Genomic DNA, 12,305 nt, shown 5'->3' with positions numbered 1-12,305 from the left:
CTGGTGTTTTACCATTTTCAAGTCACTTGTCTATTTAGGAAGTAATTACAATGTCATTGTGAGGGAGACAGGATAGGGATTAATTGCCTTATTTTGAGAATTTGTCATTCAAAATAGAAACCTCAGCAGAAACAAAAACAAATTTTATTATGTATCTATCTTCCATGTACTTAGCACAGTCTTGGATGGTGAGGGTAAAAAACATTTCAAGTAGCTTATCGTTCAATTGTAAAGTAAACAGAAACATTAAATACCAAACACAATATAAGTAGTTGTTTAGTATTTGACCTCAGTAGAAAACTAATAAATGTTTTTTAAAATTTAGTGTTATATGGCTGGGAACTATTAAAATGGAAAATGCACAGTGTTGACAGTAAATGCTATAGGTGGTGGGGAAAGGCCATTTCACTATGGATTGGCTTAATGGAGCAGATGGGTTTGAAATTGGCCTTTAAGAGGTGAGTAGGCACGGCATAGTATTTGGACTATTCTGCACATGAATAAAGTAGCAGAAAAATGGAAACCAGATTATGTCAGGTCTAAAAGGCAAATTAAGGAGTGGGCTTTGATCTTATAGGAAATCGGATAATTTGTAAGTAAGAGTAACATGATTAAGACTTTGTTTTAGGATGTTGCCATCCTTCAGAAAAGCAGCAGTGAAGGCAGTGGTGGGGATAGGAAACTGATGGTAAGGAGTGTTGCTCGAACAGGTAAGAGAGAGAATGATATGACCTTGACAATAGTTCTAGGAACATCGCAGGGCACAAGTAGTATATTTGGTCCTATAAAGTTTGAAATGCAAAAGAGGCACTTTTTTAAATATACAGTTTACATATCTGATACAGAAAGTTCCCTTTCCTCTGTGGCAGTGATATTCTTCAGCAGTCTCCAGTGCTCTGCTATGAAAGTTCAGACATAAACCTGGCTTGCATTTTCTTATGGAAGTAATGCCACATGCCTGAGTTTGGCCCTACTTAGGTCACACCAGAGTATTTAACTCAAAGTATTTAAGTGTATCTTTGTGACATTGTTGCCATTAGGAAAATACCTTTTATTAATAGCTCCAAGTCAAATACAGGAACAATCTCCAGGCATGCAAGTACCACAGGTGGCAGCCAGAAGGGCTTTGGCAGTGTTAGCTCTTGGCAGTTTTGGGTTGAGTCACTTTTTATTTCCCTAAAAGAAGCGACTTCCCTTACTGTCACCGCCCAGGGCTACTGATAGCTGTTCCAGAAACAGACCTCTCCTACCCCCTTTGTCAGGGACAGGACACTTGCAGCAAGTCTTAAATCAGATGGTATATAATTACTTACCAAAAGTGAAAAAATCACCACTGAGGTTTTGATAACTTACTAAAGGCACGAATACAACATTTCTTTCCGGATTTGAACAATAAGATCCAATCAAGAAAAAGTAGTTCTTTCTTTTAAATAACTCTACCTCTTCCTTATACTATTCAGCCATGCAATTAAATTCCACACAAGAATGTATGTATATATTTTCATCCAATGACTGTTCTGATTTAAATGACAAATATATACACATTTTAACATAAAGGTGATAATGGTACTACGCATCATCAGCTTCTGGGCTGTCCATCTGGAGTCAGCTCATACCTGTAAGACAGTTGAGTTTGGACTTAACCACCATAACACACTCTCATTACTAACCTAAGAGGACAAGCTGCCTAGTCCTGCCTGTCTGGGCCTCTGTGGGACCAGCAAAAGCCATCTTGAAGTTGGCCAGGGAGGGTTAAGGATACAGAGTTTACAGAGAGGTCTTTTAGGTGAGATCCGTAGGCAGTAAAGCCTTACATAAAGCTGTTAATCTGTTTCCCTTCTTGATAACCAAAGGAGCTGAAATAGTGCTGAAAAAGGAAAACTTTGGAGAGCGAATATGGGCAGCTGTCTGAGATAATAGCAGCTTAACAGTGATAAAATGAAAGGGCATGCTTACCATTGTGAAAAGCCCTTAATCAGATCTTCTTTTGATAAGTCAATCAGTACCTAAACAATCACAAATAATTAGTTCCCCTCCAAAACACTGCATTAAGGAAACATATTGGGATAAACTAAATTGATCATAGGCATCTCCTTAGGTTTCAGAGAGCTTTGAGCAGCGGCTCCTTTTATTAATTTTTTTATTTATTTTTAGAGATGGGGTCTCACTATGTTGCCCAAGGTAGGGTGCAGTGGCTGTTCACAGGCACTGATCATGGTACACTATAGCCTCAAGCGATCCTCTTCTTTCAGCTTCTCAAGTAGCTGGGACTACAGGCATGCCACCATGCCTGGGTCCAGGGATCTTTTTCCTTTGGCTTTCACCATGGAGCCTCTCCAAAGGAACAGTGCAAACCCTGACCTCAGTGTCCTAGGAAAACATGATTTGCTGTTTGGAGTTTTACTTTAGGAATTTCAGGTAATTTATTTAAGAATGTTGTAGAAAGAGAATTTGCCTCATCTGTAAAATTGGGGATAATACCACCTACTTCATAGAAGTGGGCTTTAAAAATATGCATATAAGGTGCTTATTAAATTATAGCTACAAAGCATTGTACAAACACCATATTTTTGGGCTCTCCGTGGCATCTTCCTAGGGATTATATTTCCTCCACTTCTACTTTAGGTAAAATCCCATCACTACAAAAATCTTGACCTAATGAGATCGAAGCTTCACACAATGCTGTATTTATCAAAACAATACTTAATACCATAGTGGATGTTCAGATACTTGTGGAATGATGGATTTGGATAGGTTCTTGGGTTTGTTAAAATAGGGTTCATCCATATTAATTTATACTTCTATATTCTTCCATTTCAAGAATATGAAAAACAAAAGAAAACAAAAAAACTCCCAATGAAGCTGAATTCTCCTTGAAGGCAGTTCTAGAATGATTCCATCAGAATTTCTGTAAGGACATGTTCTACAGTAAACTCCAGTCAAAATACCAGGAAGGACATACCCAGAGACCCTCTTGTACTTACTTTTCCTAACTCCTTTCTTCTGTGTGAGCCAAGTGGTCTACTATTTTTCACTGCAACATCTAGTGACCTCTTCTTTACTTCTTCCATAGGAACAAAAAATTCAAATCTTTAAGAAATAAAAAGTCAGGAAATGAGATTTATATATTTTTATCATTTTTACTCAAAATCTAAAGTGTTTCATTCATTTCCCTACTACAGTGGAAGATACACACTATTAAGAGTATCTAGAACAGGACTGGCTCATAAGCACTCAACACATCGTTTTTACAGATAATTACTGTCCTGTATTGTTCACAAACCCTGGAAGTGTCAGGAGGCTGTCTGCCTCTCCAAGTGCCTCAGACTACTGTGGCTTGGAGTTTGCATCTTACTTTCTTGATTCTACCCTGGCTACCACTCTTTTAGCTGCCCTTCCCTACCCTGAACAGTACCTGCTCAGAAGATGACCTCAACCCCTTTCTCAGTTGTTTTTTCTGACCACCTAAGGGCTAGAACACTTAACAGTTAGGTTTGCTGGAGTTGCATGCAAAATAGTGGCCACCTCCTATGGAGTAAGGCAGAGAAATCTTTGTGTACAAGCTTTGTAATATACTCACAAGAGGCCCCTGGACTCCTTACTTCTAGTTTTATTTTTAGGGTGGAGGTTCCCAAGTCTGCCTTCCAGATAATCCAGGCTTATCTTGCTGTTATAATTCTGAGAATTACTAACAGATTAGGTTTGTCACAAAAGTCAAATGTTAAACCTTTCCCTCCTGTGTTCCCACATAGGCAGTTTTGACATCCTTTTATAATTGTGTCAGAGCTCTCTTTGAGGGCAAAATCTCTTACTTGGGTGGTTCTAGAATATGGGATGGTGCCTAACATGAAGTATTCAGCAATTGTAGAATGAATAAAGTCTCTCTTCCCTACACCCTTTCTTGATATTGTTGAACTCGAAGTGTAGTTCTTGAAGGAACACTAGCTATTAGGGTCCAAAATGAGCAGTTATTGACTAGGATAAGAGGGAACCAAAATTATGAGGTATAATAATCTCTATGCTGCTAGAAATGTCTCAGGACCCCCTGAAGCAGAAGGAAACGATGATATTCAGACTTCTGTACCTTGAGGATTATCAAGAATAAAAATATTTGGGTTAAGACTTGCCACCCTGGATCCATCAAAAGTAATTAATGTGATTAGAGTCTGTCTACCAGCCTTGTCCTCAAGGAAATGGGTAGACAAGCCACATGGAGAAGAAGGCTATCTGTTTCACCTGCCACCTATGTTTTGTCGCAGGAGGGAAGACAGGCTAAAATGTCTGGAGCTTTAGAGGAAATTTTAGGTCCTTAGGTTCAAGGAATGTTTATTTTTAACTGCTGGAATTAAAACAGGTCAAAAAAGAAACATATTTGACTAGACAGATTCAAATCCTTTTCCTGCCAAAGAGACTTCACTTAAAGAGTAGGGGAACACTTTAGCCAGCTTCTACAGGCAGTAAATGTGGGTAGACATTTTGATAAACTTCCCTGGCACTCCTTTTCTCCCACTAAAGTATAGAAGCTTCAACGTCAGAGATACTGGCAGGTGCTTGCCAAATATGCGAATGAATGAGGCACTCTGGGCAGGCCAGTGGTCCACTTACGTCTCATCAAACAGGGGTTCCAGGGTCTTCCGCTTCACTGAAGTCTTTTTACGACATGCCCACCTCCTTTCTGGCAACAAGTAGATGCGGACATAGGGATCAGCTCCACTGCTGGTACATGGTATCAGGTTTCTGATTTGGTTTCAGAGATATTGAGAGAAAAGCCCCTGGTTTTCAAACATTGAAAATACTCATTGGGAGAAAGCTATACTAGCCATTCAGCTTTAGATGGGCTTGAGGATAAAAATGCTCTGTACTCGATCTAGATGACCAAAAAGTGAAAGTTTGCAGAATTTAGAGGACAAAATATCAGATGCATGGTTTTGAAACATGCATTTTTATAAAGTTTGGGGTAGAGCCAAGTACTTTCAATCTAAGGCAAATTGGAGATTTCCTCTTGAGAAAATGTCCTGGCTACCAGCCTGCCAGATGGTTTTTGCGGTGGTGGTGCCTGAGCAAGGCTCTTGAGCCCATCAGCACCACTGAAGAATGACCACCAAAGTATTCCTTTGAAGGCTTTGTCACTCACAGAGTACAAGCTTCAAATCTCATTTCTTTCCAACATGCTACTTATTTACCGTAGGGCTACATGCCCTGGTCATTGCTCCAAGTGCCCGTACTCTGATTTAAGGTCACCTGGTGTTCCCAAAGGACCTTCCTGGCCCTAGAATCCCTTTACCTGCAGCCGTTGATTAGCACACTGAGGCAGCGCCGCAGACATACGTAGCGCACTGTGAGCTGAATCTCGCCCAGCCGTTGCTGCCTGAGATCCCCACCTCTGTAAAGAGAGAGTTTGTCACCTCTCGTCATTACAAGTGTTGGCCCTCCCCCCCCCGACCCCCAAGACAGAGAAGCATGTCCTACTTGAACATAGAGCCATGTGGGTAAATAAAATAATTCTCAGTAAGGTTCCTTTCAGTTGGAAGTCAGGTCCATCCAGCATTCACATATAATGATCCTACTTCACAGTAAGATGAGCGTGAACCCTGAAGTGGGATCTGCCTTTATATCATGATTCCTTTTGGGACCTTGGGTGAATTTGTTCTAACTTGTACGGTTATTGTGAAGATTGAATTAAATTAGATAACATGCTAAACCCATAGTAAACCCCTCATAAATGACAGCCACTTATTACATAATTCCATATTTTAAGGTTTCTATCTCATCCCATTATAACTCTTTACAATTTAGGAAATGTTTCTGCTGGAAGGGACCTTACCCAAAGCCCAGCATCTGTTTTACAGTCAGTACATAACTAAAGCCATAACCAGACTGTTTGGCTGTATCCCCCTTGTCCTTTGTTCTATCATACCATGCTGCCTCTCATGAAGATAATTTTGTGAAAAACCAGAACTTGCACAGAAATGTAAGTTCCTATCTACTTTTCCATCCAGGGAAGTATTTTTCATGCAGGTGATTTTAGAAAAGATTAAGCAGAGAAGTGCATACTCAATGTTGAGGCTGATATCTGTCAGGTCAAAGCAGGAAGAGGCCAGGGAGTTGAGCGAGGACATGCTGGGAGCCAGCCTCTTGGGCGGCCATACGAATGGGGAGGCAGGGCATTTCATGGGTCTGGGTGACTTGATGGGCCCTGGAGAGTGGGGGCCTGGGACAGTCAGGAAGATGGTGGCTGAACTCTTCTTCTCCCCCATGGGCTCACAGAGCCCTTTGGCATTGTCCTTGCCTTTGGGCTCTGGGCCTATCTCTTGGGGTGTGGGCTCAGTGGCAGCAGTGGTAGCACCGGTGGTGGTTGTGATACTCTTGGATGCTTCCTTGGTGTAAAAAGCAGGTTCTGAGGGACATGGCAAATCTGCAGAGCCTTCTCCCTGGGGTGGGGCTTTGGGACCCTGGTTGGTGGCCACCTTCTTGATGAACAGAGGGCCTTTCTTTTGGGCTTCAGGTCCTGTGTATGGGCTCCCCAGCTCTCGTTCCTCCACACGCAGGAACTGCAAGCAGATGACAAGGTGGTTTATGGGCTGGGCCCACCACTTATACAACCTCAGCCATTGTGTTTCTCCTTCCCTCTCAGTTGTCAATTATCAAGACCTTTCCTAGGGACTTCCATTTCCAGCAATAAATATGGTAGTCTGAATATTCTGAAAAACCTTGTTAGAAATGCTAAATAAAGTGAAACAAACATCCTTTTAAATATGTAGCCAAATTCACAAGAAAGTAAGGATAATTCTTTTTAAAAAGAGAAAACTGAAAAATAATAAAAGTTAAGCTTTCCTAGGGTCATTTACCAACTTTGGAATTCAAGGAGTTGGGAAAAGAGGCTTTGGGGTCAATGTGAGACTGAGAGACCCACCAGCAAAGATTGATGAGGTGTGTTTGTCTTAGCCTGTACTCTGGCTGGGGGAACAAAGTCTTCCCTAAGAATATGGCACCTTATAGGACTGTCCTCAAATATGAATTTTGAGTTCATTTTTGTACAGGGTCTGTGGGGTCTCGAAACACAAAGTTAAGAAATTAACATAAGAATGGACTGATAATGCCCGAGGTGCTTGGCTGCAGCCAAAGCAGACCTCTTTGGAAGAGAATCACCTCAATCCAGATCAAAAAGGAACACTGAACATATGTTTGCAACCCAAGTTACAAACACAGAAATGAGTCACCATAAAAAAGCATCAACTGACAAAACTAAAATCAAAATTTAACTCCCAAGATCTTCAGATTAATAGAATTAACATACATAATTATTTTCAAATGACTAAAGATAGAATGTAAACATGAGATAATAAAATACTATCAAAAAAGACCACATGGATTTGGAAAAGATAAAATTAGAAATGAAAAATCACCATTATTAAAAACCATGAACAGGTTAAACACCATACTAGGAATAGCCAAACAAAGAATTAGTGGTCTGGAAGATAGCTCTGAGGAAATTAGAATGTAGCACCATGAGATAAAGAGATGGGAAATATGAAGGTGATGTCAAGAGGCATGGAGAATAGATGAGAAGGTTCAGTATAGAAATTCTAGAAACAGGAATTTAAAAAGGATGGAAGAGGCAATATTTGAAGAGATAATGGCTGACAGTATTTCAAAATTGATGAAAAACATGAACCCATTTCCTGGCATCTTCCAGACACCGAGCAGGTGCTTAGCGCTAGGGCAGTTCACCCTGCTCCATAGCCAGAGCTCCACTCCCCCTCCCGCAAAGAACAGGAGAGATTTACCCGAAGCACCAGCCTCATGGAGATGAGGCTGTCCAGGCCTGAGTGGTCCAGCTGAAAGCGCTGCTCAAGAGTGAGGTCAGCGTAGGGGAGGATCTGGCACAGGGGGAACTCCAGCACTCCTAGAGCGCACTCTTGGTCATCATCAAGCACCTAGGTAGTGGAGCAGTCATAAAACAAGAGGACAACCAAGCCCCACTGCACTACCAGTACTGTCTGGGCCCCAGCCGAGTCTGGGTTCACTTCAGTAAGTATTATACTGTGCTTCCATTAGCATCTGGTCCTATTCTGGAAATTGCCTTCAGTCAGAGGAAGGTGTGACTCAGGGTAGAGGCAATTATGATCGGTAGGAGGCCAGTCTGTCAAATGCACAGGGCCCATGGAGGCTTTAGGGACTGATGAGCTGTGTGCCTTCATGATGGGACATCCAGGCAGGGCTCAGGACCCAAAAGATCTCAGCTTCAGCACTTGTTAGTCATGAGACCTTGGATAAGTCATTGTTTTAGCCTCTCTTCACTCATGTGTAAAATATAAAAGATGATAACTCTCTTCTGTAGATCTTTTGTGAAGATTAAATGAAATATATTTTTAAAGAAGTACACCATTATTAATGTCCCGGGTAGATTCCAACACAGATCACTCTGGGTGCTATGTAGCAACTGTAAAGACCTTTTGTAGGGAAAGCGAAGGGACTTGAGGGTTTGTCCTCCCACAGCCTCCTATACAATGACCTAGCCTCAAGGAGATAGGCCTTGTGGAGCCTCAGTGTCCTCTCCCACCCACAGCGGGCTGACTTTAAATATTGCCAGGAGAACCCGTGCCCTAGGACACACTTAAAGCTCCCTACCCCACCTGGCTTAGAAACCTCTTAACTGTTTAAAGAGCCCAATTTCAAGCAAACCTTCAGATGGAGCTGCTCAGCTGCCACATTCTGTACAAAGAAGGAGAACACCTGGCTCCACACAGGGTCCTTGCTATGGGGACAAGTCTGGAAACAGAAGAGGGAGAGATCATTGAAGGGTGAGATTGGGCAGAGCCAGATACCAGCACCTTCTGCTCTCACTCTGGCCATGAGGTACCATTGGGAACCCGCCCTGTGTCTGCCCCAGGATCAGACCATCACATACTGCAGCCAGTGGGAGGCACTAGGGCCGGACAGCCAGATTCAAAAGCAAGGAGTGCTTTGCCAGGAAGTTTTATGGGGCTGAAAATTATACTAGCCTTAGAGCACACTTCAGGGGAGGAGGGGCCAACAGGATTTCTGCTGCTGGATGGAGAAGCTTCATGGTGTGGTGGAAAGGACACCGGCTTTGGAAGTACGGCCTAGCTTGAACCCTACTTCTGCTGCTTTGTAGCATGTGCCCTTGGGTAAGTCATTTATTTCTGATCTTCAGATTCTTGAACTATAAACGTATTTTGTGAGGTTACTGTAAGGACTAAATAAAATAAGAGCCTACTAGGCATTTGGTGTGAATTAATTACCTTCCCTTTTGCCTCTCTCCCTGAAAAGGGTTGGGGCCCATTTCCTTACCCCAGGACTACATACCCAAGCTATTTTACCTTACTCGTGTGTGTCTTCTTGCCTACGGATAGCTTGACATAGGAAGAAGGGTCTCTGCTAACCTTATTCTGTGAGGGAGCAAATCCACAACAGTCAAAGTGGCACATGAGTTTCAGCTTGAGACAGCCACACCCCAACCTCCCAGGAGTATCAGCAGGACCTGGGGCCAGCCAATGGCTTCCCTTTGAGAGAAGCTGCTCTGGTGCTCCCAGGCACCGCGGGCTGTCATCACTGTGCAAGCACCAGGACAGGACTGACCCCAGGAAGGGTTCTAAGTTAAAGACCAGAGGCCAGAGCTAGGCCTGGCTGGGCACAGGCTCTTGTTCCCTGGGGCTATGGAAACAGACAGGGTAGAGCCAAGTTCTTGCTCCTCTTTTTAGCTGTGTCACCCAGGCAGGCATTTAACTTCTGGGTCCTGTTTGTAAAATGGCAATAAAAATTAATGACACACAGTCAACATGGGACTCAAGGATAACAAATGTGGGAGATGAGTTGCCAAGCCCAGTGCCTGGCACAACAGACTCAACAATCAACACCTCTTGTTATCCCCAGGCTGTGTGTGCATAGTTGCAGTTACTCCAGGGAAGAGGAGCCATGATTTGCCCTCACCAGAGTTTTCAGTCACATACTCACTTACCCTGGCAAACCTGGAGAGTTTTTTGGCTCGATATTCGCCATTCAGGTAGTCAAAAGGGTTTCTCTGCAGCACAAGAATAATAGGGTTGAAGGAACACATGGACATTTGAAAGTGATGGGCACAAGGCTGGGCGAGTATGAAACTCAGGACATGTCACCACTCACCGGCAGGTTGCAGGCACTCTCCAAGAAGACCACGAGGATGGCAGTGGAAAGGCCACCATGGTCCTGCAAACAGACACAGACCCTCACTGGGTGCCTGCAGCAGCAGGAGATACAGACTGGTTTTGGAGACACCTACTCATGGCAGAAGGAAGCCAGCCAGCCCTTACTCTCCAGACTAGCAGTAAGATCTCTCACAACTTAGCTTTTTGTTGAGGCTAAGAATACTCCTGCAGCATGACAGATTCAAGTTAGACACAAGGGTGGATTTCCCTATGAATTCAGATGACGGGCACTGACACAGAGCTCTAAGGACCCCATCATTCCTGAAGTTGACTGAGGTGCTCAGAGCTGTTTGCTGAGCGATTAGGAGCTCCCCTCTGGAGACGGGCTGAGTGACATACTCTCCAGGAGGTGAGCAAGGACAGGGGCTCCATCTCCCTCCCAGCGTCTACCTGCACACCGCCTGTGTCACATGGGACCCTCCACCTTCCTGCTAGGGAGTCCTTGACACCCTGCACTCACCTCGGTCAGAGCTTCCTGGTCAGTGAGCAGTGAAAGCCACTCCAGCCGCAGGTGCAGCCGCCCACTGGTTGTGTCATTCAGGACAAACCACTGTGGGGCAAGAGCAGGGGTAGAAAGCTCAAGGTAAGGCCCAGGGAGATGCTACTGACCCTCTTTGGGTAGCCCAGTCCTGGGACCTGGTAGGGCCCTAGTAGGGGCTCCAGGGAAAAGGTGGACCAGCCCAGACAGGGTACACTCTGGGCTCAGAGGGACTGGGAGATGTGGTTATAGGAAGGCAGAAGTGCTACCATTTAGGATGGAAAAACCCAGGTCTAGCCTGCCCTCCCCCATGATGTGACTGTCCCTTGCTGGGGGTCCTTAGGCTATAGGCATTTCTCAGGGGAGCGTCTTCCAACCCAGGCCCGGGGAGTTCCCCAGAGCCATCTGTGCCTCACCAGCTCTTGGCCCTGAGGATGGGCATGTGTGCAGCCCAGCACAGAGGGGCCCATTTCATTGGACTAGCTGGGCTGAAGCAACCTGCTGTCCATGGGAAGGGGGGCTACACTGAAACTCCCCCGGGGTTGCAGGTACCAACTCTACCTCATCCACCACTCTGTTCGTCATGACATCCCCGAGGCAGATCTGCAGGCTGCAACACACAGGGAGAGGGGTCAGCTCAGCTCAGAGGAGGCAGGCAGCAGAGGGTGTGGAGGCACACCCTGGAATCTATGTTGCAGTATCAGTGGGACCATGAAGACAGAGGATCTTATTCATCCCATGGAACCAATGGGAGACCAGTTTTGGCTCAAGTGAAGGAAGGACTGGCTGCTAACCATCAGGGCTGCTCCCAGCGGATGTGCTGCCTGGGGAGCAGAGGCTGCTAGACACATCCTCTGGATTTCTCAATGTCAGTGCTACTGGTATAGTGAGTGGGATGAATCTTCATTGTACAAAACTGTCCATGCATTGCAGGAATTTAGCCTCCCAGTCCTGTGTCCTCTAAATGCCAGAGCCATCACCTCTCACAGTCATTTTAACAACCCAAAATGCTCCTTGGTTTCCAAAACTGCCCCAAGTGCCCTGGCAAAGGATAAGTATAGTTGGCATATGTGTGTGTGTGTGTGTGTGTGTGTGTGTGTGTGTGAGAGAGAGAGAGAGGAGGTAACACCCACATCACAGCCTTCCCCTAACCTGCCTAGAACCAAGCCAAACCAGAAGGGCCAGCCTGATAGCCAGAGGGAAAATGTAAATCTGGGTAACTGTTAGCACAGCTGAGCACAACACACACCAGAACTCAGTTACATAAAGCCACACTTCTAATCTGCAACATTACAAAAACTGCAACTGTTTTCATTAAAGATGAAAACCAAAAAATGATAAGCAACATCTGCTGGTGAGCTGTTTCTTAGGCTATCACATTGTGCCCCACCCATTTTGTTTTATTTCTACTTTTTAAAATTATATGGTCATGGAAACAAGCTAAATAATACAGGAGCCACCTGAAGATTTAGGTAAAACTCCCTTCTCTGCCTCCTAATCTGAGATAAGCAATGTTAAAAGGCTGCTGTGTAGCTTCCAGGCCTTTCTCTGCTCACACACACACAGGCAAAAATACATACTCGAGGGGCCTCTCCTGGAAAGATCAAACAAATGACAGG

General features: G+C 44.3%; 1 protein-coding gene across 1 annotated transcript in view; it reads right to left on the bottom strand.

Moving 5' to 3' along the window:
• Window positions 1–1,579: 1,579 nt before the first annotated feature.
• ESYT3 (extended synaptotagmin-like protein 3) overlaps window positions 1,580–12,305 on the bottom strand; it is a 41,197-nt gene continuing 30,471 nt past the window's right edge. Inside the window, exons 11-23 of the mRNA XM_012663854.1 lie at window positions 11,248–11,296; window positions 10,669–10,758; window positions 10,147–10,209; window positions 9,983–10,045; window positions 9,345–9,413; window positions 8,686–8,772; window positions 7,788–7,937; window positions 6,055–6,551; window positions 5,285–5,383; window positions 4,606–4,737; window positions 2,985–3,090; window positions 1,957–2,006; window positions 1,580–1,616 (exon numbers count right to left, since the gene is read on the bottom strand). Of these exons, the coding sequence (XP_012519308.1) occupies window positions 1,580–1,616; window positions 1,957–2,006; window positions 2,985–3,090; window positions 4,606–4,737; window positions 5,285–5,383; window positions 6,055–6,551; window positions 7,788–7,937; window positions 8,686–8,772; window positions 9,345–9,413; window positions 9,983–10,045; window positions 10,147–10,209; window positions 10,669–10,758; window positions 11,248–11,296 (1,492 nt within the window). The remainder of the gene's footprint in view (window positions 1,617–1,956; window positions 2,007–2,984; window positions 3,091–4,605; window positions 4,738–5,284; window positions 5,384–6,054; window positions 6,552–7,787; window positions 7,938–8,685; window positions 8,773–9,344; window positions 9,414–9,982; window positions 10,046–10,146; window positions 10,210–10,668; window positions 10,759–11,247; window positions 11,297–12,305) is intronic.

Source organism: Propithecus coquereli, unplaced genomic scaffold, assembly GCF_000956105.1.
Source record: "Propithecus coquereli isolate 6110/MARCELLA unplaced genomic scaffold, Pcoq_1.0 Scaffold12, whole genome shotgun sequence".
NCBI lineage: Eukaryota > Metazoa > Chordata > Mammalia > Primates > Indriidae > Propithecus > Propithecus coquereli.
The sequence above is the reverse complement of the archived record's forward strand: the minus strand, read 5'-3'. Positions and strand labels throughout refer to the sequence as shown.